The 26,557-nt window shown below is 33.8% G+C and overlaps 6 protein-coding genes across 8 annotated transcripts; 4 read left to right on the top strand and 2 right to left on the bottom strand.

Annotated features, from left to right (window-relative positions):
• The first annotated feature begins 2,292 nt into the window (after positions 1-2,292).
• LOC113868004 (putative glutamine amidotransferase GAT1_2.1) lies at positions 2,293-3,990 on the top strand. The gene is made up of 4 exons (XM_027503553.1): positions 2,293-2,417; positions 2,522-3,252; positions 3,352-3,558; positions 3,695-3,990. The coding sequence occupies exons 1-4, from the start codon at positions 2,330-2,332 to the stop codon at positions 3,944-3,946; spliced, it is 1,278 nt and encodes a 425-aa protein (XP_027359354.1). The 5' UTR covers positions 2,293-2,329; the 3' UTR covers positions 3,947-3,990.
• A 2,641-nt stretch (positions 3,991-6,631) lies between these two features.
• LOC113867558 (LEAF RUST 10 DISEASE-RESISTANCE LOCUS RECEPTOR-LIKE PROTEIN KINASE-like 1.3) lies at positions 6,632-10,754 on the top strand. Its single transcript, XM_027502950.1, has 4 exons — positions 6,632-7,250; positions 9,300-9,332; positions 9,407-9,730; positions 9,829-10,754. Exons 1-4 carry the CDS (start codon positions 6,632-6,634, stop codon positions 10,752-10,754), a joined length of 1,902 nt encoding a protein of 633 aa, XP_027358751.1.
• Positions 10,755-11,263: 509 nt separating this feature from the next.
• LOC113867128 lies at positions 11,264-15,480 on the bottom strand. Its single transcript, XM_027502179.1, has 9 exons — positions 14,472-15,480; positions 14,275-14,330; positions 14,123-14,205; positions 13,903-13,981; positions 13,349-13,459; positions 12,769-12,878; positions 12,086-12,169; positions 11,644-11,681; positions 11,264-11,555 (listed from the first exon to the last, which is right to left on the bottom strand). The coding sequence occupies exons 1-9, from the start codon at positions 15,418-15,420 to the stop codon at positions 11,485-11,487; spliced, it is 1,581 nt and encodes a 526-aa protein (XP_027357980.1). The 5' UTR covers positions 15,421-15,480; the 3' UTR covers positions 11,264-11,484.
• A 536-nt stretch (positions 15,481-16,016) lies between these two features.
• On the top strand, positions 16,017-17,046 carry LOC113867129. The gene is made up of 2 exons (XM_027502180.1): positions 16,017-16,378; positions 16,616-17,046. Exons 1-2 carry the CDS (start codon positions 16,034-16,036, stop codon positions 16,772-16,774), a joined length of 504 nt encoding a protein of 167 aa, XP_027357981.1. The 5' UTR covers positions 16,017-16,033; the 3' UTR covers positions 16,775-17,046.
• Positions 17,047-17,737: 691 nt separating this feature from the next.
• On the bottom strand, positions 17,738-20,842 carry LOC113866512 (glucuronokinase 1-like). 3 transcript variants are annotated; one of them, XR_003505108.1, is made up of 7 exons: positions 20,584-20,842; positions 20,343-20,492; positions 20,074-20,262; positions 19,771-19,887; positions 19,189-19,349; positions 18,080-18,386; positions 17,738-17,893 (listed from the first exon to the last, which is right to left on the bottom strand). XR_003505108.1 is itself a non-coding variant. In XM_027501337.1 (6 exons), the coding sequence occupies exons 1-6, from the start codon at positions 20,616-20,618 to the stop codon at positions 18,140-18,142; spliced, it is 891 nt and encodes a 296-aa protein (XP_027357138.1). In that variant the 5' UTR covers positions 20,619-20,735; the 3' UTR covers positions 18,002-18,139. The 3 variants fall into 3 exon arrangements, 2 of the variants coding, with proteins under 2 accessions (XP_027357138.1, XP_027357136.1); XM_027501337.1 differs by lacking the exon at positions 17,738-17,893 and having other exon boundaries at positions 18,002-18,386; positions 20,343-20,484; positions 20,584-20,735; XM_027501335.1 differs by lacking the exon at positions 17,738-17,893 and having other exon boundaries at positions 18,003-18,386.
• Positions 20,843-22,349: 1,507 nt separating this feature from the next.
• LOC113866514 (serine/threonine-protein kinase STY13) lies at positions 22,350-26,207 on the top strand. The gene is made up of 6 exons (XM_027501338.1): positions 22,350-23,143; positions 23,398-23,530; positions 23,740-23,935; positions 24,374-24,498; positions 24,597-24,755; positions 25,426-26,207. Exons 1-6 carry the CDS (start codon positions 23,013-23,015, stop codon positions 25,738-25,740), a joined length of 1,059 nt encoding a protein of 352 aa, XP_027357139.1. The 5' UTR covers positions 22,350-23,012; the 3' UTR covers positions 25,741-26,207.
• Positions 26,208-26,557: the final 350 nt, after the last annotated feature.

Here is a 26,557-nt window from a genome sequence, read left to right on the forward strand (position 1 = left end):
AAATATATTTTAAAATTTTCTAATTAATACCTTGATTAATAAAATAATAATAATAATAATAAATCATGTTATACATACTAAAAAAATTATAATGAAAATGTATAATTTGTCAATAAATTATTATTGGTGTATAATTTTCTTCAACTTTCCAATTGACCTTCCCCAGTTTTAGCCGAAGCTGGGGAATGATTAGCCAAAAGTGGGCATAAATTGCTCCATAACAGTAGTTTCCATTTAAATATATAAGTTACTACTGAATAATGGATCATGGTGATTGCGTGGACCGTGACATGACAAAACCCAAAGATATTATATTTTCACATTTTTAGTATGCCTATCTATTTTATGCAATAGATGGTCAACTTTAGAGACTTCCACGAAACATCAATCCAAACAAATCACAAATAAAGATCAAATGCATGTTTGCATTCAAAATTTTCAATATATTTTTTATATTCGTGTAACATTTATTTATTTATTTATTTTTATAAATTTAACATTTTTAAAATATCTTTTAAATTAAAAAATATTTTTTATTTTATATTTATTTTATTGTGTTGAGGAAATGAAATGGAGAGTTACTCCACAGAATGCCCCCGCCTCGCAAGGGCAATGCTGACTTGTCCTTCACTAACAACGTGTCTCGCATGCAAATTCTACGCATCCCATCTCCATCATAACGTGAAATGCACGTGAATTTTATTTTAAATATATATAATTATATTAAAATGATAAAAAATTTAATAAATTATAATAACTTTGAAATAATAAAAAAAATTAAGTAATATAAATTTTATATAGACAAATATGTTTATAAAAAATTTAAAGTTTATATAAAATAACAACTTGTATTTTCAATTTTTAAAATGAAATTAACATAAAAATAAAAATAAAATTATTGTAACTAAGAAAAGTCTAATTCACAAATTATTTTAAAAAAATATATTAAAAAGTACATATAATAAATTGTAAAAAAAATAGATCTATTAAATATTTTACTTCCTAAACAGATTCTCATATAAAGATTAATTTTATTTTTTCTTTATATTTATTCAGCTCATATTTTTTTACTTAACTTAAACTAATATAATTTTATTATTATATACTTTAAATATTTTAAAACTATTAAAATTTTACATCAATATAATTCTTTATTCAATTGACATTTTCACAATGTAATAATACTATACATACATATAATTTTAAAGCATACTATATAATAAAAAATATTTTTTCTTCATATCAAATTAGTTATTAATTAGTTAGACCATTACCTATTTAAGTTTGAGTTCAAGTGAAGCTAAACCTGACACAGAGTACACTTTATTCATAGTGTGTCATACTAATGCTGCTTAAAACACTGATGGACACAAATGGTATTATCAATATTAATTAACTCATAATTTTGTATTATCATGATTACTCCCCCTCAAGTAGAATATACACATTCTAAGAAATATTATTTCCATTTTTATCTGTTGTTTTGAGGAAATTTTTATTATTTTAAATATGCTTTTATTAAAAAAAAAGAAAATAATAATGCATAAAATATGAAAATAATAATTGAAATAAATAAAAGACATATTAAAAAACTAATACCTAAATTACATGACTTACTAGAATAAATATTTTATAAAATAGTGCAATTGCAAAATTAAATTTAAAAATATTAATAAGATGTAGAGAATAATTCTTCCACGGATTCATTGAACAGTAATGAAATTTGGGTAATTATTGACTGAAATTAAATTGAGAAAACACATTTGCATTTGAATGGAAGAGAAAGAGAAAGAGAAAGTATATTCTCTTGCTGTCCCCTCCTCTCCCTGCCTCTTTCTTCATGTCCTAATACCACAGACACTTACGTTTTCATGAACTAGTTTTATTTAAATAAAAAGAAGAAGAAGAGAAGAGTACAATAGCAAAATCTTTTTTTTTTTTAAATACAAAGCTTGGATAATTTTTTTAATTTAAAAAAAAAAAACAACTACTATTTTCTTACTACTGTTATTTTTTTTATTTGAGTACAGTTTTTATATCTCATAATTTTTAAAGTTTTAGTAATTTTAACTTTTAAGTTTAAATTTAAACACATAAAAATAAAATTATTAATCGCTCAAAAGTACTAACATTTTGCCACCCTTTTTATCTTCTTTTCATCATTGTTTTGTTACTTTTTAAGCGGTGTGAAATGGTTGCTCATCAACAGAACTGTAGCTGAATCTTTAGGATGATAATTCAGTTTCATCCCTATAAATAGAGGATTAGGAAATCGCTAGAAAACACATGCTTTAAGCTTAGTGCTTGAAATTAGTCTCATATCATCACAATGTCTACTGATCTCTCAGTCATTCTTCCTCGTGTTCTCATCGTTTCAAGACGAACTGTTCGTAAGAACAAGTTCGTTGATTTCGTGGGTAAGTTCCAATTTCTCTCCATCAAATTCACCAACCTTATAATATAATTCCCAATTCAGCCAAACTAATTATTCTCATGCGTTTTTTATTTTTTATTTTTTCAGGGGAATATCACCTTGATCTTATAGTAAGCTATGGCGCGGTACCCGTCATCGTTCCTCGCGTTTCAGGGGTTCACATGTTGTTAAACAGCTTCGAACCGATTCATGGTGTGCTTCTGTGCGAAGGAGAAGACATAGACCCTTGTTGGTACGAGCAAGACACTTCAGGTCTTTCCCAAGAAGAGTTAGATGAAATCAGAAGGCTTCATGCGAGTGACACAGCCATTGACAAAGAGAAAGACTCAATTGAGTTGAGCCTAGCAAAGCTTTGTCTCGAAAGGAACATTCCTTATTTAGGAATCTGCAGAGGCTCGCAGGTTCTCAATGTTGCATGTGGTGGTACCCTTTACCAGGACATAGGGAAAGAGCTCTCCAAGAACTGCCCAGAAAGCCAGAGAGTGATGCACATCAACTACGATGATTATGATGGTCATAGACATGCTGTCACAGTCGTTGAAAACACCCCTTTGCATCGTTGGTTTCAGGGTTCCTTGGATGAAAAGAAAATGGAGATTTGGGTTAATAGTTATCACCATCAAGGGGTTAAGAGGTTGGCACAACGTTTTATCCCTATGGCGTTTTCTTCTGATGGTTTGATTGAAGGGTTCTATGATCCTGATGCTTATAACCCAGAAGAGGGAAAGTTCATTATGGGACTGCAATTTCATCCAGAGCGTATGAGAAAGCCCAATTCAGATGAATTTGATTACCCGGGATGCCCTTCTGCTTATAAGGTTTAAAAATGGTTACTTTTAAGCTTTAATTAAGAGAATTTAATGATATTATTAGTACTACACTAAGAATAGGAATTTCATTTGGTTGAAACTGTGCAGGAATTTGTAAAGGCTGTGATGGCTTATCAGAAGAAGCTGAATAGTTCAACAAGTGTGCCAAAGTCTATGAAACTTAACAAGGAAATGGAGAACAAGAGGAAAATCATAGTGCGTAGCTTTTCACTGGCGAAAAATCTTTACACCATGGGCCGTGTAAATTGCTCTTCCAAAGAGTCTGAACTTGAAATTGGAGCAGAATTTCTGGAGGTACTAAATTGCACTGAACACAATTCATGTTTATTTATTTATTTTTGCAGCATTAAATATTGCAATAAAAAAACAGTTTGGATGGACAAGTTTTGGGTTTGAATTATTTAAATAAAGCATAGAAATATGATTGCAGTCAAACACAGCGTTGAGTGTGCAGCAAGAGAATCGGTTAAAGCAAATGGGAGCAACAGTTAGGAATGCAGGGTCATACGTGGAGAGGCTGAAGCTGAATGAGGAAAGAGAGAAAATGGCGAGAAATGTAATGGGAAAGATGTCAGTGGAGCAATTGTCTGATCTATTGTCCTTCTACCACACCATGGGCCAGATTTGTTCTGAAGTATTGGAGAAAAAGCTGCATGACTTTGTCATTGACTTTAGTTCATGATTTTGTTTCCCTTCTTGTTGCCATGCAATATTTGGTGTGTTTTATGGTGGGACTCACATGAATCTTATGTGGTCTCGGTTGTGTACATGTTTCCACTTTTTAGTTTTTCCTCTTCCTGTATACTTTTGCCTTTCCTCTACATCGAAGGGCCGTTAAATCTCTCTTTCTCTACCTATCAATATTTTTTATTGTAACAAAATGAAACAATTTTTATGGTTCATATTTGTACAGATGTTTACAATCCAATTCTCTGTCTACCCCACTAAAAGAAGCTTTGAAAATTGGATAAATGTCTTATCTTTCATATTCATGTTTGGTGTGGACCCAAGCCATTGCCATGAACTTATTCGACCATGAATTAAGTGCCCTTTTCAAACTTCACAGGTCTTAATGCATCTATAAAATCAGTTGCTAGAGTTTTGGTGGCTCATGTACAGTATTTATTTGATCTGGCAATGGTCCATATATGGAGGAAAAGCAGCTTTGCTATATGGTTTCTTAAGCATTTGGAATATCTGTGGCTAATAAATATTAAGCTGGTTGAGTATCTTAGTTATCAGTGTGGTGTTTCAATTAGTTGATTTAATACCATTGCATGTCAAAGATGAGGAACAAAAATCCAACAAAATTTTGATTAATGAGTTGGGAATTGGCATTTGATTCCAATCACACAGCAAACACAATCACCAAAATGTAGTTTTGACAGCCACAAACCACTATTGGCATTTTTACTATAGACTTCTGTTGGTTCTGGACTCTCGTGTTTAATAGTTTATATTTAATTAGTTGATTTAATAGTTTTTATTCCTCAATAATTTTGAAATTTCAATTTAGTATCCTCACGGATTCATCAGTTAGCCAGTTTAACCGGGTAATTAATTTTCAACAAAGATTAAGTTAATTTAGAAGCAACTTTATCAAAATTATTTTACTTAATAATTTTATTTAAATATTAAATTTATTCAACCATCAATTTGGCTTCTTTTATTTTAGAATATTATCATAAATATATGTTATCACACTTTTCAATACACTTTTAATTATTAATTGAAATTTATTAAAAATTAACTATAAAAAATGAGTGAAATTAATTAAATTATGAGTATAATCAACATAATATTTAATAATTTTTAATTTATAATAAAAAATGCATAGAAGAATGTGATATTAACTTTTTCCATTTTAATCATTCATATTATACTGATATTTTTTAGCGTTAGATTAATTTATGAATAGGATTGCATAAATAGATGTGTTAATATTTGTTTTTTTTAATTAAAAATGATAATACGTTGCAAGGGAACCTATAATAAAAGTTTCAAATTATTGTAAATATTATCTAATATTAGTATTTCATTTTTAGTAATGTTTCTCTTCTTGAATAGTTCATACAATTATATGAGCTAGCTTAAGTACATATTTGTATTTTAATTTTTAGCCAAGAGGGGTTGAATTTTACATAATATTCTGAAAATGAAAAACTTCAATCACACTGCACACCACAAAAAAAAAAAAAAAAAGTTGATGAAAGATTACGTGGTTCGCCACTTTTTACTTATATTTATGAAAATATTTCAAAAAAAGTATGTACTATCTCAACTAGATTATAAAATTTGTGTAAATTTAAAAATCCTCCTAACATTTTGTTTGGTAAAATGGAATAAAAGTGAGGGAAAAATTAAAATTAAAATTGAAGAAAAAATAGAAGAAATTGAAAAAGTATAATTTTTTGCTTTTTTAAAAAAAATCATTTTTCTTTTCTTTCACTTTCCCTCCAATTATACACAAAATAAAAAATAAAAAAAATGTCGTTATCCGTAATTTTTTTTTCATTATTTTTCCTTGCATACAAACTAATCATAAATGCGTATTATCCTACAAACTCAGTTATCTTATTCAAGATTTTCTGCCCAAGTGACCTTTCACATTTGTGGATTGGTCAGTTCTTTTTTGTTTTAACTCATCAATAGCTTCTCACCTTCTCTCGTGACCATTGATATGTATTTTTCCTCCCTCTTCCAAAAATGATTGTAAGCCCTTCAACTAGTGAGAAAATAATTTCAATAATATAGCAATTATTACTCACGCACTCTAATTTTTAACTCAACAATTCTCCCCTTTGTTTTATTTTAATTTATTTGGAAATATAAATTAATTATCTCAACACTTGAGTAGAGTTGTGATTCCACAAGTCCTGATTAAGAAATCTAGTTGAAATTATCTCTTGGGAAAAATGACAACTTTGCTCCTAATAATAAGGAATTCCACAATGACACAAATGCATGAATATGATATATGAAGTCAACAAATAGTAGTTACCCTCTTAATCAGTCAACTAAACCATGCAAAAATTTCTTAACTGGCAATTCCTGACTATTTCTTCCAAAGAATTTTCTATCTTGCAAATTAGTGTATCACTAATTTCTCTCTCTTTTTACTCTCTCATTTTCTACCATTTCCAAAGGTTGGTTGTTCCTCACATGAGTTTTTCCTTGTCCTTGCTAAATGGCTTCCCTGCTTTTATTCCTCCCCCCTCAGCTTCTTCAATGCATAATCCTCTTGATACTAATTCAGGTGCCTCCATATTTAAGCTCCAATGATAACTATTCAAACTGTTCTAATATTTTCAGTTGTGGGAAGTTAAGGAACATTAGTTTTCCATTTTGGGGAGAGAATCGTTCAAGCATGTGTGGCCATCCTTTGTTACTTCTCAATTGCCAATATGATCAAACCTACATATACATCAATAACGTCAAATACCAAGTTTTGGTTGCCAACCCAGATAACCATACTTTGAGAATCGCTAGAGTGGACTACTTGCAAGGCCTGTGTCCACAACAATATCTCAACACCACCCTTCCCCCTGAGTTGTTTGTTTATGGGCAAAACTACAAGAATCTTTATTTTTTCTATGATTGTAATTCAAATGCCTACCCTAGTTACAATATTGCACGTTTTCCTTGTACCAAGAATGGTGTTGTGAGTGAATTTGTCTATCCTCAGTTTGAGGCTCAAAATCCTCCTATGCGATGTGCTACAAGTGTGGTTGTTCCAGTTTCAGTGTCATTGCTTGATGCTTGGAATTTGACCAAAATACAAGAGGCACTCAGTGATGGATTTGAAGTGAGATGGATGGCTGGTGTTGAAGAATGTAACAAGTGTGAGAACTCAAGTGGAGTATGTGGTTATTTGAATTCAAATCAACCAACCTGCTATTGCAAATCTTCAGATTCAGGCTCCACAACTTGTTCTCTCACCATTCCAACTGCAAAGGAACCTCAGGAACAGGCTCCTGCACTTCCAGGTATGACTAGCTTTTCCTTTCTTCTTGGGAAAATTAGATTTAAAAAAAAAAAAAAAAAACTTCTTTTTGGTAATCAATAATCTTTCCTTCAGGACCAAACAACCATTAATGTAAATATTATGTTCAATTTAATTTATTGACAGCAATTAAGTAGTCCCTTACTAATAAAGTTATTCTTTTTGCTTTCCTTGAACTTGGTAAACTAAACCACTTGTTTTTTGGTGATTGAATCTGATGGTGAATGTAATCCCAACCTCGCTAACAATAATTCTTTATCTTTGGTGGCTAGTTCAAAATATACCTCCATATTGTATGTTATCTTTTGGCCCTTGGACTTGGTAGCTTTCAAGATCAAGTAACATTTTCTGCCAGTGTAGGAACAACCAAATGTAGAGATGCAAATACTTAGTCTCATGTGCTATATAGACAACAACAAGCAAGGCCATCTAGAAGAAAAATAATACGTATATATATATATATATATATATATATATAAGGGAACTGCAGGTAGGCTTTTGAGAATATTTTAGTGACAGAATGAAACTATTTTATTATGGCGAATCAATTTTCCACTACCAACTACCTATGTTCTTTTTCCTAGTCCTCCCATGAGAAACAGAAATAAACTACTAGTTCAATAGCGTGCATCTACATGAAAACTGAAAACCATTCGTCTATCCTAGTGGGATCATGTGTGCTTGATAACCCATATGTACTAAACCAAGAATTAAATTATTGTTCTACAAGTAGTTCTAGAATTTAGTATTATGCCTTCCAATATTTCTCAAAATTGAAAGTGTCAAAGCTATAATGATAAAAACTAATCAACCTTTGTTTTACTGTCATTTAATCTAAAGACCAGGTCGATGAGAGTAGGAATTAACAGCTTAAACAAATGTGTAATTCCTTTGGAAGAAAGCCTATATCCCATCCCTCGTTTACTTCATTTTTTTTTCTTATTATCTTGATAGAGTCAATGACAGTATTTTTACCTTTTCATGAATAGTTTTATTTTTCATAATCGTGATAACATGGCCTTTAGATTCCTTTTACAAAAGAAAAAAAAAGGAAAACAAATATTTTACTGATAAAATTAAGATGCTTGCATCTGATCTGTCCATCATTTTTTCTTTATGTATTCGTTAGTTCTTTTGATCTGAATATCTTTCCTTCTCTTTGTTCTCAACTAGTGAAGTGTGACCCTTTCAGCATGCACACAAACTGAATAAAATAGCATACACGCTGAATAAAAATATAGCATTATTATGTATCAACGAATTAGTCAAGCACGTTATCTTCCAATGCCAACGAAATTTTCTCGTCATGCTTAGCTGCCCAACCATTCTTAATTTATTATATCCTTTTAGCTTAATTTAAACATGAATAGTTGTGGATATTTTTGGTAAAATTAGTTAAACTCCAAGTCTGAATTCAAGTGTCCAAAAATGTAACGCATGGACCGCTTGATCATACACATTATTTGATTAAATTCAAAAACATTATTTAGTAACTTTAAATAATTTTATTAAATAATTTGATTCAATTCAAAATTATTAATTGGTGTCCAAAAAATAAAATAAAAAATAAAGAAACTAGTTTTGCCTGCTCCAATTCCTGTGACCCGATTCTCAGCACTGTTGAATGAATGAGACAGATGTTTAGACCACTGGAATCATAATTGAGTGCCCATTGCTTGAGAAGGTTATGGTGCAGGGTTGCAATTGGCTACTCTCAATGTGTAAGCATTAAATTAGTTAACCAGCTCCTCTAAATTGCATTGCTGCATAGAAATGATGGATCACTTGATTCTAATTATTGTTCTCAATTTTTATTCATTCAAAAACATATAGAGTCACTTCAAATAAATTTCTCAATAAGTATTTATTGAAGATAAAAATAAAATTAATCAAACTTTTTGTATCAGTAGTTAAAATGAATGATGTGTTCTTATTTGGTGTTCTCATTACAATCAAGACTTGCTTACTGCCGTCTGTCTGTTTTCTTTGATTCCTTGTTTTGGTATCTTTGATTATTCTATGAATGTTGCAGGTAAAAAGTCCAAGGCAGTAGCTGTTGGAGTAGGTAATTTTGATTTTGTTATAAGTTTAAATAAAGAAATGTTTGGAAATAAAAATAATGTGTGGTGTTATTCTCAGGCATTGCGGTGAGTGTTGCAGCCCTTGCTGGCATTCTTCTTGGATGCTGTCTATACATGAGACGAAGGAGAAGAATGTCTGAAAAGTCTCAAAGCAATGATCTGTTAATGCTTCCTTCAAGCAATGCCACTGTTAACTCAATTTACTCAACAATTAACATGTCTACAAGTACCCTTTCTTATTCCTCCTCCAAGTCTAACTCTGTGATGAAGAGTTACTACTTTGGTGTCCATGTGTTCAGTTATGCTGAACTAGAGGAAGGTACCAACAATTTTGACCCTTCAAGGGAACTTGGCGATGGAGGTTTTGGCACTGTTTACTATGGTAACAAGATAACTTTTGAGTGTATATACCTTGGCCAGCCTCTCATTGAAGCTACTTCTAAACTTATTGCTTTAACTACCTTCTAAAATCTTTGTCAGGCACTCTCAAAGATGGACGTGTGGTTGCAGTGAAACGCCTTCACGAAAGGACTTTGAAGCATGTTGATCAGTTCATGAATGAAGTTGAGATTCTAGCTCGCTTGCAGCACAAGAACCTGGTAGCACTCTATGGATGCACTTCTAGGCACAGCCGAGAACTTCTCCTTGTTTATGAGTACATACCTAATGGAACAGTAGCAGATCATCTTTATGGAAAATGGGCAAAGTCAAAGTCACTTCCTTGGGCAGTAAGATTGAACATTGCAGTTGAAACAGCAGATGCACTAGCCTACCTCCATGCATCAGATGTCATACACCGTGATGTCAAGTCCAACAATATTCTCTTGGATGATGAATTTGGTGTCAAAGTTGCTGATTTTGGTCTCTCAAGGTTGTTCCCAAGTAATGTAACTCATGTGTCAACTGCTCCACAAGGAACACCAGGTTATGTGGACCCTGAGTATTACCAGAGCTACCAACTCACTGATAAAAGCGATGTTTATAGTTTTGGTGTGGTTTTAGCTGAGCTTTTATCATCTTTACCAGCTGTGGACATCACCAGGCATCGCCATGATGTAAATTTAGCTAATATGGCTTTAAGTAGAATTCAAAACCATGCTCTGCATGAGTTGGTTGATCCACGGCTTGGATTTGAAAAAGACTATGCTGCTATGCAGATGATAACAGCAGTGGCAGAATTGGCATTTAGGTGTCTGCAGGAGATAGACATGAGACCCTCCATGGGAGAGGTGCTGATGGTGTTGAGAGGAATCCAAAATGGAAGATATGATACACATAAAGCAGAAGAAGTGTTGGATAATAGGATAGAAGAAATTATGCTTTTGGAAAAAACTCCTTATCCCCTTTCACCAAATTCGGTTGCTGATAAATGGATTAGCAGGTCCACTTTGTCTAGTTCCTCCTAGCTCCTAAGAATTCCTTTTCATTTTTGGTTAAAAACTTGATTAGATAGTGGAGTTATTCTCTACTCATAAACATAATAACTGGTACCAACGATCGAATTGGAAGAAAATTCATTCATGACTACTTATTTCTTCTCTCTTTTTCCTTTTCATTTCTATCTGCGTCCATTCAAGTTATTACAATTAAGCAAATAGTTAAAGGTGAGACTCAGTTTATGGATTTTTTTCCAAAACAAAAATTATAAGAGAAATAATATTTTTCTCATGAAATATATTCATTTGCAGAATATATATTTTCTCATGTCTTGGTGTCATGATGTTGTATTTACAAGGTTAAATTATGTAAATCCCTGAATTATTTGAGAAATTTTAATAAATCTCCATTTTATAAGTAGGTCTCTACACGTTTAAATTATTTTTTAATTGGATCCCTGTTAAAAAATATTAATGCGATGAAAATTTAAGTAATTACAAAATACTCAAATTTAATATATTGCATCTTTAGATTTTTGCTTTTAAACGAATTAATATCTTCATATAAATAAATAATGAATTTAATACAACATTTTATGTACTGGATGAGTCAAGAATGAAGTCTGAAAAATGAATTGTTAAAAACAATTCGAGAAAGGACCACGTGCTTGAAAATCACTCTGTTTTAACCCCAAAAAAGATAAGCGCATGCCATGGCTCCCAATCCCATCACCATAGCCAGCCATAGCAACTGTAGAAGTTAGAGATAATTTTTGGTGATGGCCTCTTCCAGCTCTTGAAAGTCCCATGCATCATCCACTGAATATTGCCCTGAAGAGAAGAGACTCGTGTAAAAAGTTACACACAACATGAAGAACAGTCATTCTAGAGGTCAATGTCAAGGGTCAAGGCCACTTACCTATTGAATCTCTTCGGAGAGCAGTTAAATGGGCACAGCTGCAAAATTAAAGCAGAAGATAAAGAATAGCAACATAGCTTTGATGTTGGAATAGAATACAGCACACTAAGCTAAAAATCATCGATAGAAATATTTCATGTTAGACCTGGTGAGGCCAAATTACCTGTGCCGGAGAGTGCACGTATGCATGTTAGTACATATGCACAAGTTTAATTATCTTGGATATTACTCAATCCTTAGCATATACCTTTGTCTTTAACTTACAAATAAAACTCAACACTAGCAGGAAAGCATCAAATCATAGAGTAATTAGAGGTAAAAGTAAAAAAGTAGATTAAATCAGCAGATAAAAGTGGGAAATGTGAGCCTGAAGATATTTCTACAATCCAGGTTGCTCTTGATATGAGAAGGAAATTTTAAAATAAGGGGTAATAAACTATACCTGCCAAGAGCTTTCCCAAAATCTGCACAGAGTGACCGAATATATGTCCCTTTAGAACATGTCACTCTAAAAATTAAATTTTGTCTGTAAAAATAATAACACAAATATATCAGGGAGAAAGAACAAATCAGCCACAACTCTGAACGGCTAATTCCCAAGGTACATTTTATAAGGAGAAAATTTTCTTTTGGTAGAAGTTGTTATGATGGTCAAAACAATCTGTTAAAGGTGTAAAAGCCACAAAAGGATTTATCTCCTAGCCTTTGTGTTTTATGTTTGGACCTCAAAGAGTAGCAATCATTCCATTAACAGGTATCAAAAACGATTTTCTACTACTTATGACCAGAGTATACCCCGCCACTTTCAGGAGTTTCTACCATTTAGAACCTTTTCTTTTGGTTGACAGACATAATCTTGGAACTGCCCTTGTGGCCAACAAAGTTATAGAAGGCATAAGAAAGAGATAATGTTGAAGATTTATACTCAAATTGGATTTCAAGAATGTTCATGACAACATGAATTAGGTTTCTTGATTAAATTGTCAATATCAAAGGATCGGGTGATCAATGAAGTGCATTGATCTTGCTGTCTAGCAGTGATGATTTTAACTGTTATCAATGATGAGCCTAAATCTTGACTCAAGGGGCAACAAGAGTTTAGAATGGAGGCTACCGGATAGTTACCTGTCATCCAAGCTACGCTCTATGTCAAACTGGAAAATTGAAATTCGCCTAGGTGAAAGTTCAATGCTTTCTCCTCTCCTTGCTTTCTCGTACATCTTTTCACCTCCAACCTATTATAAGCAGAAAAACAACTTGTAAGGAACTAGACTGGTTGCCTCAAATTAACTAACAAAAATACTAGAGATTTGAGGAGAAACAACAGGAGCCTTTTTTCCCCAATGGATGGAGTCAGTTACATGAATTAAACAACACTATATCATTTTCTTATAAACCTAGTTAGAAATGAGAAAACTTATCAGTGGTCAACTGCTTCAGAAACAGAGCATAATGATGATAATATTGATGCATAAAAAGATGAATTAAATTGAAAACTAGTTACAAATAATAGCTAGTTACAATTTTTAATACCTTAAATATTTAAATGAATAAAGTAGAATCAATTAACATCAAGTCTACAAATTTAACACCTTAAAAATTTTGAGCTAATGAATAAGGCAAAACATACTTCAGCCCTTTGCCCAACCTCAATTTAAAAGAAATTATGACAATCAAATGATTCAAGAATGGCAGAAATTCATACTTTAATAGCTGAGAACATAGGAGGAACTTGCCAAATCTCCCCAACAAAGGACAAAGCATTTCTCTTTATATCCTCATCTTTGATGTGCTCCCATGGCTCACGTTGAATGACCTACATATTAAGTTGGCCTATGAGTGAAAAAATGTCCATAGTTAAAATCTAAGCATAAATGTATGGCCATATTAAATGCAAATTTTAGTTTTGTTTGAGTCACATCACAATGACTTACATGCAACAGCCCAAGCCTAATTCAATATTCTTCATTGCCATTAATTTATTATATACATGTATGCATGACATCAGATTGAGATCAAATAATGTGCTATTATTCAGCCTTGAACTTTTAACTGGTGAATTGAGTTATTCAACTTATGAATAACAAGTATTGGATTTGGTTGGACCTCTTTAACATTTTGCTGAAAGGTTAAGAAATGAATACATATAGATTCTCATGATTACTTATATGCGCATTTATGTTCTTCTAGTTGATGGGCAGAAGTACATTTTCTTTACGGGCTCATAAACTTACACATGAGAAAAACAGATTAACTCACTGGTGAATCAGCATCCCATGTTGAAGTAGCCTCTCCTAAGCGGAACACCCCACTATAACCCTTAATCATCCCTTGATATCTGAAGCAGAAAAGTTCAAAGTATCCAGAAAAGTTTCTCAGATCAAACATTTCAACCAAAACTAAACTATAAGATAGTGAAACAGGCATCAATATTGCTCAGTACTCAAACTGAAGGAAGTTTCAGTTTATTTTTAATCACCTGTCTACCACTTTGGTGGCTTTACCAACACAAACAATCAATAAACCAGTAGCCATTGGATCAAGAGTGCCAGCATGGCCTACCTGTAAATTAACAATGTAAGTCTACATGCAGAAGTAAATTAAAAAGTAAAGATGCCCAGTGGACAAGACCTTCTTCACTTTGACAAGGCGACGCAGCTTTCCACAAACTGTGAAAGAAGTCCAACCTGCCGAAAATTCACATTTCAGTTACATTCATTGACCCACCAAAAAAAAATTAAACTTTCAAGCACTTCGAATTCTCAACGTTCAAGAATATGTCGCTTCATGTTCAACAATTTGAGTAAAAAGTTGCACTCAGAGCTAACCTTTGGGTTTGTTAACCAAAAGCACGGTGCCATGTGGACCATCCCATACAGGAGGAAGGCCGTTCCTCCTTGAAGAAAGAAATGGCTCTCCAACTTGAACATCCTTATCGTTAGGAACCTTCTTCAAACCCTTAAAGAATTCCTCAACCTTCTTCTCCGTGAGATCCTTGCTTGCACCCTTGTCTTTCTCCTCAAAAAACACCAACTTGTCATCACCACCCCCAACCTCATCCTTCTTCCCCTTACTACCAACTCTCTTCCTACCCTTCCCCTTCTTCCCATCTTCATTTGAATTTGAATTTGACTGTCCCGGTTGAAGAAAAGCATTGTCTAGGCACTGTTGAGGGAAGTACTTCTTCTCCAACTGGTACACCATCTTGTAGTGCTTATCCTTCTCCCATGGATAGGTAAAAGCGTCATAGAAATACAACTCCTCCTCTCTGCGGTGCAACGTGGGAAAGTCCACCACCTCTGGTTTCAGCTCCACGAACGTATCCTCGCTCCGCCGGCTCTCTTCCTCCGAGTCCGACCCATACATCCTCTTCCTCCGTTTGTTGTAGTACTTCCTCTTGGCCTTGTCAAGTTCGGGTTTTGGCGAACCGGATTGGGCCTCGGAGGCGAGTTTCCGGTCGACCCAGCTATCCAAGCCCAGTTCGGAAATGGGTTCGTCGGGTTCGGGAGAGGGCTGAGAAGGGGTGTCAATGGGTCGAACAGGTGGAGGGCGAGTGTGGGAATTGGATGGACGATTGATGATCATTTCATATTGGAGAGGGTATGGGGTGGGGTTGGTTGAGAAAGGTTTTGATGTTATGGGGTATGGAGAGAAGGGTTTTGAAATTGAAATTGAAGTTGAAGGAGGGAGCATTAGCAAGTGTCTCTCACTGTGACTCAGCAATCCCAGTCGTGCAGAATGGGAGAAGAAAAAGGAAGAGAATGTTGATTTCAGCATTTCCAGTCAAGTGCCAGTGCCTTCCTGTACTTTGCTTCCCTGTTTCGCCAAATATACATACACAGACACCACCTTCAAAATCTCAATTTATACCATAATATTAAATAAATATTTTTATTTAATATTTATTTTAGCTTTAATTTATAATTTACAATTTTAAAGACATGAATAGAGATTTGATTTGAACATGCTATTTATGAAATGCAAAGCTAGGTCTTGTTTTTAAATTTATTTTAATTAATTTTTTTATATCTTGTTAACATTTTTTACTTATTTCAATTGTAATCAACTATTTCTTCGTCTTTTTATTTTTACAACGAGATGAACTGAATGATCTTGTTTAACTTTTGCAATGCATCATACAAGGGGGCCTACCTTTTAACAGAGTTGTGCATAAGTTTAATTGCCATTCCCTATTATGATTTACACAGGGAAAAGGGTGTCCCAACGATGATTCAAAATAAAATAACTAACAAAACGAAAAAAGGATAGAAACTAAAAATAAAAAGGGTAGAAAAGGGAAAGGGTAGAAGCGGTATAAGAATGGAAAATTGGAAATAGCATGTGAAAAGTCAAAAACCCCGCCTTCTCCCTCCTCACTCCAATTTTTGAAATGGAAGACGAAGAATGGGAACTCTGCAACGACGACGGCTTCGTCTACAAACGCAAGCGCCGCCGAATCGATGCTTTGCCGCCGCCGCCGTCGGAGGCGGACGAGGAAGCCGCGGAGAAGCGGCGGAGAGAGCGGAAGAAACAGACCCTGTTGAAGCTGAAAGCAAAGTACGAGAAGGAGATTCTTCAGTGGGAATCATTGTCGAATACATTGACCTCAATTCAACAACGCACTTCTCTTAACCCTAAACCTCAACCTCAGCCTCACCAAACCCCTTCACTTCCTTCCACTTCTTCCTCAACCGATTCCGCCGGTGCCTCCCTCCTCTGTGACCTTCTCCAGCAGGTAACTCCTCTGCACTACCCTCAATCCACAGCTCGAAATCAAATTCCCCCAATTTTTATCCTCATTTACTGCATTGGAAAGAGTTTCGGACTCGGCGAATGTTAATTACTAATTCTTAGGTTATTCTAGTGTTGGAAATGAAACATACTGCGTATTTTTAGGGTTCTTAATTTAATTGCATATTTAGTGAATAGTGATGAGCTTAGTGCATATAATTTAGTAGTCTGGACCTCACAGGTGGAAGCACAGGGAGCAATCATTCGAGATGTTACAAATTTATGTGACTTAGCAGAAGCAATGTGCGATAAAAGGGAAGAACAGTTTAAACAAACCTTGTTTGATCTTCCGATTTGGGCTTCACCACTTGACCTCATGCAAGTTTTATGCGATGATTGAAGGGGTTTCTCTACTGGGTTACTCTCTTGGTAATGGATGTGAAGTTGGAAAGGGTTGTCTTATACAGTTCAACAACTCCAGTTTCATTATTTGTAACTCTGTAGTACATTGTGTCATGTAGATTAGATCTTTGGCAGATTGGTAAATAGTTTTAGATTGATTGATTGTGTTTAAAAGAGTATCAAAATATTTGGTTTGAGTCATGCATTTGGAATGACCCTGTGATGAATTCATGTGGTGGGAACTGAGAAGGTGGACTCCATCAAGTTTCCAATCGAGCACGAAGATGAAATTATGTAGTTTTGTATATTAGCATAAAGGTCATTAACTGCCAGAATCTAATCCCATTATGTGATTTCTTACTCTCTATTTTTTTTTTTCGAGAATAGTCTTACTGTTGTTTTCCACCACAGGCTTGAAGATAATGAATTTATTGTAGGACACCCTTGAAAATACAATATTTGGAATTCAGTGTTTTTATTATTAGTCCGCGACTAGTGATTTGAGCATTAAAATTACGTATCGTTTGAGTAATAAACATTAAACACAGAATAGTGGTCGAGAATATATTAAGAAAGGTGAAGTTAAATTGAAGAAATGCAGAGTTACGATAACAAGGATAAATTAACAAATTGATGCACTAAGTAATTAGGTATGTTAATGTAAAGCGTAAATATTCACTGGTCAAGCTTGGCCTCTTGGTTGCCACACGCATCCTCTTCTACCTGAGCCAAGTTGGTTAGAAAACTTCAACCCCTTTTCTTCTTAGCCCGGCGAACCATGATCCATGTCTATAGCCTATCTAATATGACATGGCTAAACTAATTTCAATCCATTTCTTTCACCATAGCGAAGGTTGGTCCAAATAATAAAATCATGCAGCAATAACAAAAAAATGCAATTCTTACTGGTAAACATTTATTTGCGACATTTATAAGCACCATCATAAACTCATTTAGGCTTGAAAAATTACGACTTAATTAAATAAGTGTCAGTGTCCAACCATTTTTATTCCCAAAGTACAAAATGCCCACTCAACAAATATTTTTCTTCACAGAGAAATGAATTTCTTCCACTGCCATGATCGGGCAACCCAATCATCAGCTTTTCCTATCATCACTGTTCAGAACATAACAAAAATGATGTTGATATTTTAAAATATTTAACCCATGTGCAGGAATATTGTCAAGCATACATCCCCTTCAAAAAAATGTAGTTCATATTTAACAAAATCAAGTCATATTTTTCTTATTAAATGCATCAATAAAGAAACAAACCAATCGCAGTTTGAAAATTTTAACTCACCTTCAATGAAATGGAATAATTCCTTTTGAGAACAACTATTTTTCCAACCTTCAAATTATATTACTTTTTTAGCGAGATTTCCAAGTCAATTTCATTTAGACATGAAGGAAAAAGTTCAATAGGTTGTATCACAAATCCAGCTTTGTGACATTCATCCTCGAGAAGCTTTGCTTGAGAATCCCCCTCAGGACAAAATGCAACAACAGCTCCTCCGCTACCTGTAAATTTTGACGCAGCTCCAACCTTTCTAGCAACCTCTACCATTTCTATGTTCATAGCACCAAGGGCATCATCTCCAAACATTAACCTGTACAATATTCCAACAATAAGTTTAACAGAAACTCCTCAATTTCAATTTCCCAATGCCTTTCATTTGTTAGGGAAAACAAGATTAATGATTTTTTAATGATACAAGATAAACTGGTTTGAATCTTATATACACGCGACCAGAACACTGATTCAAGTACAACAGTAATTGATAATTGACAAACGAGAAAATTCTTGTGTAGTACTCCAGGGGAAAATAGATCTAATTAGATGGAAGGAGAATGTATTAGGTGAGGACTTAGTTCCTCTGCTGGGGTATTAGTTGGGAGGACTCTTAATTCCTTTGCTTGCTATTAAGTGAGAAGAAGAACCTTTGCTTTTTTTGGCAAGTGTGGTGTGGTGATGCCCCTAACTCATGATATGTGACTTGTTGGGTGGGATTGACTCACCAACTTACATCGAAGTTTTTGCAAAGAACTAGTTTCTTTTCTAGTCACTTTGTTTATTAATGCCCTCATTGAGTTTATGCAACCACCTCTTATCTCTTTAAAAGTTCCCAGATTATCTGACAGTTAGGAAGTGGGCATTGAAGTTGGTGTTGCTCCTTTCTTGTGGCCTGTGGGCAAGTGTTGGTTGGATATAACTATTGGGCTACTGGAGTTTAGTTATGTCATTAGTAGGCTTGCAATCAGAAGAACAAATAACTTCCCAGTTCCCATCATAAAGTAATCTGATTCTTGAAACCATCATTTAAGTTTGAAAACTGTAATGTTGTAATCGCCATATGTCAAATATACCATTGCAGATATTTTTATATAATGAAATAGAAAATTATGAATTACCTTCGCAGGTCAAAATTTCGATTCATGAGAGTTGCAAGTTTTGAGTAGTCCTTCTCTTCTAATGCAGTCCTTCCTTCTCCGGCAATATTTGCAACCTCAAGCATTGATGACACAATGAACTCATCACCATCAAGCCACCTCTGCCGTACTTTACTATGAACCTACATGTAACTATAAGTTAAATTTATAAACCAAAAAAAAATAAAAAATCAAGGGAAGTCTCTAATATGTAATGGAAAAACACATTATTATGAGAAGTGTTATCTCATAATATCACTTAATATTGCTACCTCGAACATACTTTTCCATTGTAGCCTATAGTGAGGACCAATCCAATGCCAAAAATTTAGCAGCCAACTTAAACAGATAAAAGGACTATTCTTAGCCAAGAAGTATGTATTACCGCAACATCTCTTATTTTGGGGGTCCAGGTAAGGATCTGAAATTATGAAAGCTAATGCAACATAGAAAGGGAAAAAACACATTTGCAAGAAACAAAACATGCAAATGGGATGTACAAAAAACACCATAACAGGCATAGCCAGGGAGCATGCGAACAAAAAAGCCTTCCATGTCACTGACCTTGCCAGAATCACTAGGATTTGCAGCATAGATGAGATGCAGAGGTGGGAGGAGACTCAAATCCATGGGCTCATAAATTCCATGGCCTAGCTCATCCATGTTCTCCTTACTGAAATCCTACAAAAGCAAAGCAAATCACTTGATTAATCGGCATTCATCGCACTTATACACATTAGTATTTATTTTATTAAAACTTACATAAACATGCAAGCCCCACTTCCTACTCCCAGTCTAATCAGTCTCACACACAAGTTCATGATTTCAAATGAATTTCAGCCAATAATAAATAAAACAACAATGTACCATATAAACTAGGCCACCGTAAACTTGCGCAACCCGATCCTGAAGACCAGCAACAATTCCAAGTTCCTTCTCTGCAGCAAGGATTAGGTTGGGCCTGAGCTGGACCTTGATGAGATGCCTGACTTGGTAGAAATCGAGTAAACAGTTCAACGCAGCACACACAATCCCACTAGAACCGGAAAGTCCAGCCTGGAGAAACACCAATTTCAAACCTCAAAAACAAAAATCAAAACGCTGAATTTGGAATTGACATAAACGACAGTGAGTACCTGGCGAGGGATATTAGTGTCGTAAGAGAGAGTGAAATTAGCATCGTGAAGTTTGATATCGTTATCTTTACAATAAGCATAAAACACTCTGCAAATAGCCATAAGCAATCGCACGCCGCCATAGTAACCCTCGGAGTTCAACCTATTAACCTGCGTATTATTCCAACGACGCCATGCATTGGAACAAAGAACTGAATTGCAAGAGAGAAAAGAATGAATAGAAGAAAAGATAGAAAGGTACCAATTGAGAGAGAGATTGGAAATGGACGAGATCATGGAAAGGATGAGGCTCGATAATCAGGTCCTCGGAGGGACGCAGCGTGACGGTGGCGCAGAAATTAGCGACGCTAAACGATATCGTTTTGCCGTAATAGACATCGCTTGGGTTCCCTAACAAACCCACCCTCGCATACGCCTTATGCACTATCACTTTCCTCTCCATCTCCATTCCTCCACTCATTGTTTTTGCAAAACAAATCTAACGCGGATCCATTCACTTCACATGTAAGTGCTTCTTCACGTTTGTTTTAACCTTTTTAATTGTAAGTTTTTATTCAATTTTTTAATCACTCTAGTTTTCAATGACAGTATATAAAGACTTACTCTCATATTTATTGAGCAAACATTGAAATTCATAAATTTAAGTTATCAAAGTAGATTTGTATATTATTAGATTTAAAATTATTTTAAATTACCTAAACTTTAACCTTTTTGTAAGACAAAAATTTACTTAGGAGTTGCGTAAGTGGTGTTATTTATTAATTAAAATTATAATTTTATTTATTTTTATTATATATTATCAAAGTAAAAATTTAAAATTGATTCACAAACAGTACCAATAACATCTAAACAACTGTAGTTTTGTTTTTTTAATAATTATTTTCTTAATAAACTACTAACCTGTATAACTAAATTTAGGTTAGACCAAGCCCAGTTGTTACATGTTTGCTATAAGTTGTTTTGCCCAGTATGTGTTTAAGGAACAAAATCATCAGAAGTTAACTTAGATTTACTTAATCAACCTACTACTTTATTCAGACTTTCAACTTTTAAGTCTTGTTAATTTTTCCTTTGTTATTAATATCTCACATTAGTTGTCATGTTGTTTATTTTTTATTTTTTTATTCAATTCCTTCTGCTTGCTTGGTTTGTTCTTATCGTTATACCTTTTTCATATGCTGTTCGGCATTTTTTAGGTGTTGTCCTTACTATAAAAATGTTTTATATTGTCTTTTTTGCTATAACAACATATAAGAGAACTTTCTTAGGCCCTTTGTCCTAATATTTAAAACTAAATATCAATTTTGCTATTATTTTCCTATTTCTAATTTGCGATCAATTTTTAGACATTTTATCGTTTTGAGTCATTTGTCTTAATTTTCTAAATTGTATATCTTTTTTTTTCCATTTTCTACATAAAATAAGAAAAGAACTCATTCAAACGTCCTCAACTCAAAGTCAACCCAAATTAAATAACTTAAATTTAGTTAAAATTAATTATTTTAAAATACCTATATTCAAAACAAATTTTCTCCACTTATTAACATTTTGTGTATCAATTTAAACCATGTTTTGCCTAAACGCTGAACTAACTCAATCCAACCTCACTTCAATTAACTCAACACCAACCCAATTTGGGAAAAAAAAAGCAATTAATTCATAAAGTAAGAGTCTAAGAGCTTCCCATTTAGGGAACCACTCATTGATCATCATTTAAGCTTAAATTTAAACTTGATTTGAGAAATGACAATCACTACTGTAATTAAACCATCCTTATTCATTAATCTAGTTTTATATCTCTAAGCAAGGTATCTAGATTTGTAGTTTTCATCTTTGCAATTGATTATTGCTCATTTTAATTTATTCATCTATTATTTTATAAGTATTTTAGCATCTACCAAAGAAAGCATAATAATACTCTGAAAACAAAAACACTGTTTTGTGTTTGTGACAGTGACTCTATTCCTTCCGCGGTTTTACTTTACCAGAAGAACGACACCACAGAGTGGGAATTCAATAATCAAAACGCGTTGCAGAGATTAGATTAAATTAAAGATATTTTCTTTCATCTTCCACCACCTTCTTTTCTCAATCTCTCAATCTGGGTCGTTCACTTTCTCTGCTGCTCTCTCTCTCTTTTCAACCTTCCCTTATCTTTCTCTCTCTTTCTTCCCACTCTAAAAATAAAAAATAAAAATTAGATTTTTATTAATCTTCTGCTGACAAGGCTTATTGTTTTGGATCTTTGATTTGATTTCTTTCTTTCTTTCTTTCTTTTTTTTGATTACTCTAAGTTCTGGGTTTGTTGTTGAGTGCCTCTTACATGTGGGGTTTTATTCTTTGCTTCATAAACAAAGACAATTGTTGATTTTTTTCTGTTTTTTTAATGATCTATGAGCGTGATTTTGGGGATAGGTGTGTGTGGGGGAGGAAAGTTGTCTTTGGGGTGCTAAAGTTGAGTCTTTGTCAAACCCGTTGGTGATGGCTCCTTTCTCCATTGCCATGTAGCTTTGATTCATTCCAGTTAAGGGTATTTGAGTTGGTTTGTGTGCTTCCACGTGTGTAATGCAGAGAAGGGTATGCTCTTTTTGCCGAGTGTGAGTGTTGCTGCTACTTGCTAGATAGTTCCACATCTTCTTGAGAGAGAGAGAGAGAAAAAAAAAAATTAAAATGGGATCTGGCAATGAGGTTCATTCAGTTGAGGTATTCAATTTAGAGTCCAAGTGGCTTATAGATCCAAAACAACTATTTGTTGGGCCAAAAATTGGGGAAGGTGCTCATGCCAAAGTCTATGAGGGAAAGTAAGTCTAACCCGTTTCGTTGTCTGTGTATTTGCTTGTTTTTTTGGCGTCTATTTTTGGACTCAACTTTGGTTTTTGAATTCTTATATCCTACAAGTTCCTCATTTATTTTTAATAAGATTTAAGGCAAAAGTTTGATTTGATTTCTAAGTAACGGTTTGTTGATAACTGTTTAGAGAAATACACATTCGGTATCCATTAAAAGATTATTTGGTGGCTAGCTGAGTTATTATTGTTGGGTCTACTGCTTGCAGATATAAAAATCAGAATGTTGCTGTTAAGATTATCAACAAGGGAGAAACCCCGGAAGAGATTTCAAGGAGGGAGGCTCGATTTGCCAGAGAGGTTGCTATGTTGTCGAGAGTTCAACACAAAAATCTGGTTAAGGTTGTATACTTGGAAGGAGTCATTTTTTGAAAATTCTTGTTAGATATATGCTTCAATTAGAATTGGCAATAGATGTGAGTGATTGGTTCAACTTAATTTGAAGAATAATCACTTCCTTTTATCACAAGTAGTACTGAAATCATGTTGGTATTGATGGACTGCGAGAAAATTGTGTCTCATTATATGTTCTATTTTTTTATTGATGCCAGTTTATTGGGGCCTGCAAAGAACCTGTTATGGTTATAGTAACTGAACTTCTATTAGGTGGCACGTTGCGTAAATATCTCTTGAGTATGCGGCCAAAGTGCTTGGATATGCCTGTGGCTGTTGGATTTGCTCTTGATATTGCCCGAGCAATGGAATGTTTACACTCCCATGGGATTATTCACCGCGATCTTAAACCTGGTATGCCTGTATAGATGTCAGCCTTACTGGTTATTATTGAGTATTAGCTGGTAGTGCATAAGGGAAAAAATTGTAACTTGGATATACCTTTTTTTGTTGGCTACCACACTATGATTCCTGTTGAAATGGAAAAGTAGCTTAAAAACCAATTTTGTTATTGTTAATAGGCTTTACTCAAGAAGTCTATACGTTGTAAATTTATGTAAAGTTGACTATCTATTTTCCCTTTATATGGTCCTATCTATGATCAGACTGTCATTTGTTTTCCTTTTAAGGTCATATTTCTGTTCTAGACATTCTGGGCCATTGAGTTTAAGTTGAGATAATATTGAACAACTGACATGTTATGTGAGAAACGTAGTTTCTTGTTAACATTCAAGTTCTATATATCAAAGAGCAAGCATAATTCTGATGACTTTCTTATTCTTTCCTTTGCAGATAACTTAATCTTGACGGCTGATCATAGGACAGTTAAACTTGCTGATTTTGGTCTGGCTAGAGAAGAGTCCTTGACAGAGATGATGACTGCTGAAACTGGAACATATCGTTGGATGGCTCCAGAAGTACTACTTAATTGCTTAAAACTTTGAACATTTATTGATTTTCCAGTTTTGTGGTTCCATATTAGGTAATTTACCCTTACTGTCCTGTTTGGTGGCAGCTTTACAGCACTGTTACTCTAAGACAAGGTGAGAAGAAGCATTACAACCACAAGGTGGATGCCTACAGCTTTGCGATTGTGTTGTGGGAACTCATCCATAATAAGTTGCCCTTTGAAGGCATGTCTAATCTACAGGCAGCATATGCAGCTGCTTTTAAGGTAGATGTCTTTCTGATACTTGCTTGATAATACTTCTGATTAAGGTGATCTTGCACAATTTATGACCATTAGCTCAAGGTCTTCATTCTTGTAGTAGCATAGTTACACTGAAGTTACATTTTGGAAGGGTTGACCATTTCTCGACACTTATGTGAACTTTTAACCTTTTAAGTTGTAGGTGTACTTTTTGGCTTCTTGCTAATTGCCATATAATATATATTTATCAAAGTAAAAAAATGACAATTTCCCTTGAAAGTTGAAAGTGACAAAGTGTCTTATTATATATAGTCATAATAGAGAAAAAAAAAATGACAATTGCCCTTGAAAGTTGAAAATGAAAGAATTTCCATTTAAATGTGATCAGTGTGCAAATATGGAATTTTTTTATGATCAAATTTGAAAAGGACCATTTCTTCATTTTTTTAATGGCAAGAGTTACTGTAATGTACAGTTGGCATTTGAGATGCTTGTAAGGCAACTGCATGAACAAGTGTACTTTTTAAGTCATGTCATTTGGCATAATACTATTTAAATTTTTATTCTCATTTATCTCTGATCTTTATGGTATATACTACTATAATCACAATTTTACTTGTGTTTACCACTGAATTTCCTTCGTTATTCTTGAAGTTCAGTAAGCATTCATGGCACAAATATTTAATTATTGCAGAATACAAGGCCCAGTGCTGAAGACCTTCCTGAGGATTTAGCTCTGATTGTAACTTCATGTTGGAAAGAGGATCCAAATGATAGACCAAATTTCAGTCAAATCATACAGATGCTCCTTCGATATCTCTCTACTATTTCACCACCAGAGCCAGTTGTTCCTCTGAGGATGACCTCATCTGAGAATGCTGTGTTGCCACCAGAATCTCCTGGTACAAGTGCATTAATGCTTGGAAGAGATGACTCTGGAGAAACTCCAAAAACCAGTGTGGAAGACAGGTCTAAAGGGTTTTTCTTCTGCTTTAAACAATGTTACTGATGCCTCAAGAGACATGATTTGGTCTTTGGAGCTGTCCCATATCACAGTTAGGAAAACCAAATAAAACCACATTCACCAATTGTAACAACTAGTAGGATCTTAATAAGAAAATGTTAACTATTATCACATAAGGCAGTTTATAGTAGCAATTAGCAACTAAGAAGTTCTCAGCAAGAGTGGCAAGCACTTTTTTAACATTTATATCTTGACTTACTTCTGACTTGTATCCAAGGACACTCAGAAAATTTTGGGGTTAAGGTTGCTGAGATGTAATATCATTGTATAATAAGGTACATCCAAAGGCCTTCACCTCCTGTTCATATATGTTGCATGGACAATAAAAAAGGGAAAAGGGGGAAATGTTTACATTGGCATTCATGTGTTTCATTCATCAAACTTGTTTTTGTATCACTCCTATTTGCTATGCATTTATTATATGGCCGAAGTTAATGCTTTTGCTTTTTTTTCACGATTCTGTCTACAAGTTTAGTATTACTTCTAATCCTATTTATAAGAACAATTAATTTATTGTGCGTAGATTAATTTTCATTAATTGAAAAGAGAGACTATTAAAAATAAAGGAAACAATAAATAAGGGAGAGAAAATGTGTAATTAATTATTAAAAAATTAATTAAAAGTGTGTAATTAATAAGGTATAAGTTTGTATAAGATAAATAAATTATTAAAAATAATTATTAATATTTTTAAAAAATATTAACCAGAGTCTCAAGGTTGAAAATAAGCTTTATTAAAAATAAGAGAAATATTATTATATTTTTATAAATTGAATATAATAAATGTGTTTTTTTAGAAAAA

This window comes from Abrus precatorius, unplaced genomic scaffold (assembly GCF_003935025.1).
Source record: "Abrus precatorius isolate BTA unplaced genomic scaffold, Abrus_2018 Scaffold5, whole genome shotgun sequence".
Lineage (NCBI taxonomy): Eukaryota > Viridiplantae > Streptophyta > Magnoliopsida > Fabales > Fabaceae > Abrus > Abrus precatorius.

Excerpts from the sequence above, each read along its gene's own strand:
- LOC113867129 (XM_027502180.1), top strand. The coding sequence starts at position 16,034 with ATGGAAGACGAAGAATGGGAACTCTGCAACGACGACGGCTTCGTCTAC. Across the intron at positions 16,379-16,615 it reads TCTGTGACCTTCTCCAGCAG|GTGGAAGCACAGGGAGCAAT; the intron begins GTAACTCCTCTG and ends TGGACCTCACAG.
- LOC113866514 (XM_027501338.1), top strand. The coding sequence starts at position 23,013 with ATGGGATCTGGCAATGAGGTTCATTCAGTTGAGGTATTCAATTTAGAG. Across the intron at positions 23,144-23,397 it reads GCCAAAGTCTATGAGGGAAA|ATATAAAAATCAGAATGTTG; the intron begins GTAAGTCTAACC and ends TACTGCTTGCAG. Across the intron at positions 23,936-24,373 it reads TCACCGCGATCTTAAACCTG|ATAACTTAATCTTGACGGCT; the intron begins GTATGCCTGTAT and ends TTTCCTTTGCAG.
- LOC113868004 (XM_027503553.1), top strand. The coding sequence starts at position 2,330 with ATGTCTACTGATCTCTCAGTCATTCTTCCTCGTGTTCTCATCGTTTCA. Across the intron at positions 2,418-2,521 it reads CAAGTTCGTTGATTTCGTGG|GGGAATATCACCTTGATCTT; the intron begins GTAAGTTCCAAT and ends TTATTTTTTCAG. Across the intron at positions 3,559-3,694 it reads TTGGAGCAGAATTTCTGGAG|TCAAACACAGCGTTGAGTGT; the intron begins GTACTAAATTGC and ends ATATGATTGCAG.
- LOC113866512 (XM_027501335.1), bottom strand. The coding sequence starts at position 20,802 with ATGAGTGGAGGAATGGAGATGGAGAGGAAAGTGATAGTGCATAAGGCG. Across the intron at positions 20,493-20,583 it reads TCCAATCTCTCTCTCAATTG|GTTAATAGGTTGAACTCCGA; the intron begins GTACCTTTCTAT and ends AATAATACGCAG. Across the intron at positions 20,263-20,342 it reads ACACTAATATCCCTCGCCAG|GCTGGACTTTCCGGTTCTAG; the intron begins GTACTCACTGTC and ends GTGTTTCTCCAG.
- LOC113867128 (XM_027502179.1), bottom strand. The coding sequence starts at position 15,420 with ATGCTGAAATCAACATTCTCTTCCTTTTTCTTCTCCCATTCTGCACGA. Across the intron at positions 11,682-12,085 it reads TTTGGGAAAGCTCTTGGCAG|CTGTGCCCATTTAACTGCTC; the intron begins GTATAGTTTATT and ends TTAATTTTGCAG. Across the intron at positions 11,556-11,643 it reads TCTCCGAAGAGATTCAATAG|GGCAATATTCAGTGGATGAT; the intron begins GTAAGTGGCCTT and ends TCTTCTCTTCAG.
- LOC113867558 (XM_027502950.1), top strand. The coding sequence starts at position 6,632 with ATGTGTGGCCATCCTTTGTTACTTCTCAATTGCCAATATGATCAAACC. Across the intron at positions 7,251-9,299 it reads ACAGGCTCCTGCACTTCCAG|GTAAAAAGTCCAAGGCAGTA; the intron begins GTATGACTAGCT and ends TGAATGTTGCAG. Across the intron at positions 9,333-9,406 it reads GGCAGTAGCTGTTGGAGTAG|GCATTGCGGTGAGTGTTGCA; the intron begins GTAATTTTGATT and ends TGTTATTCTCAG.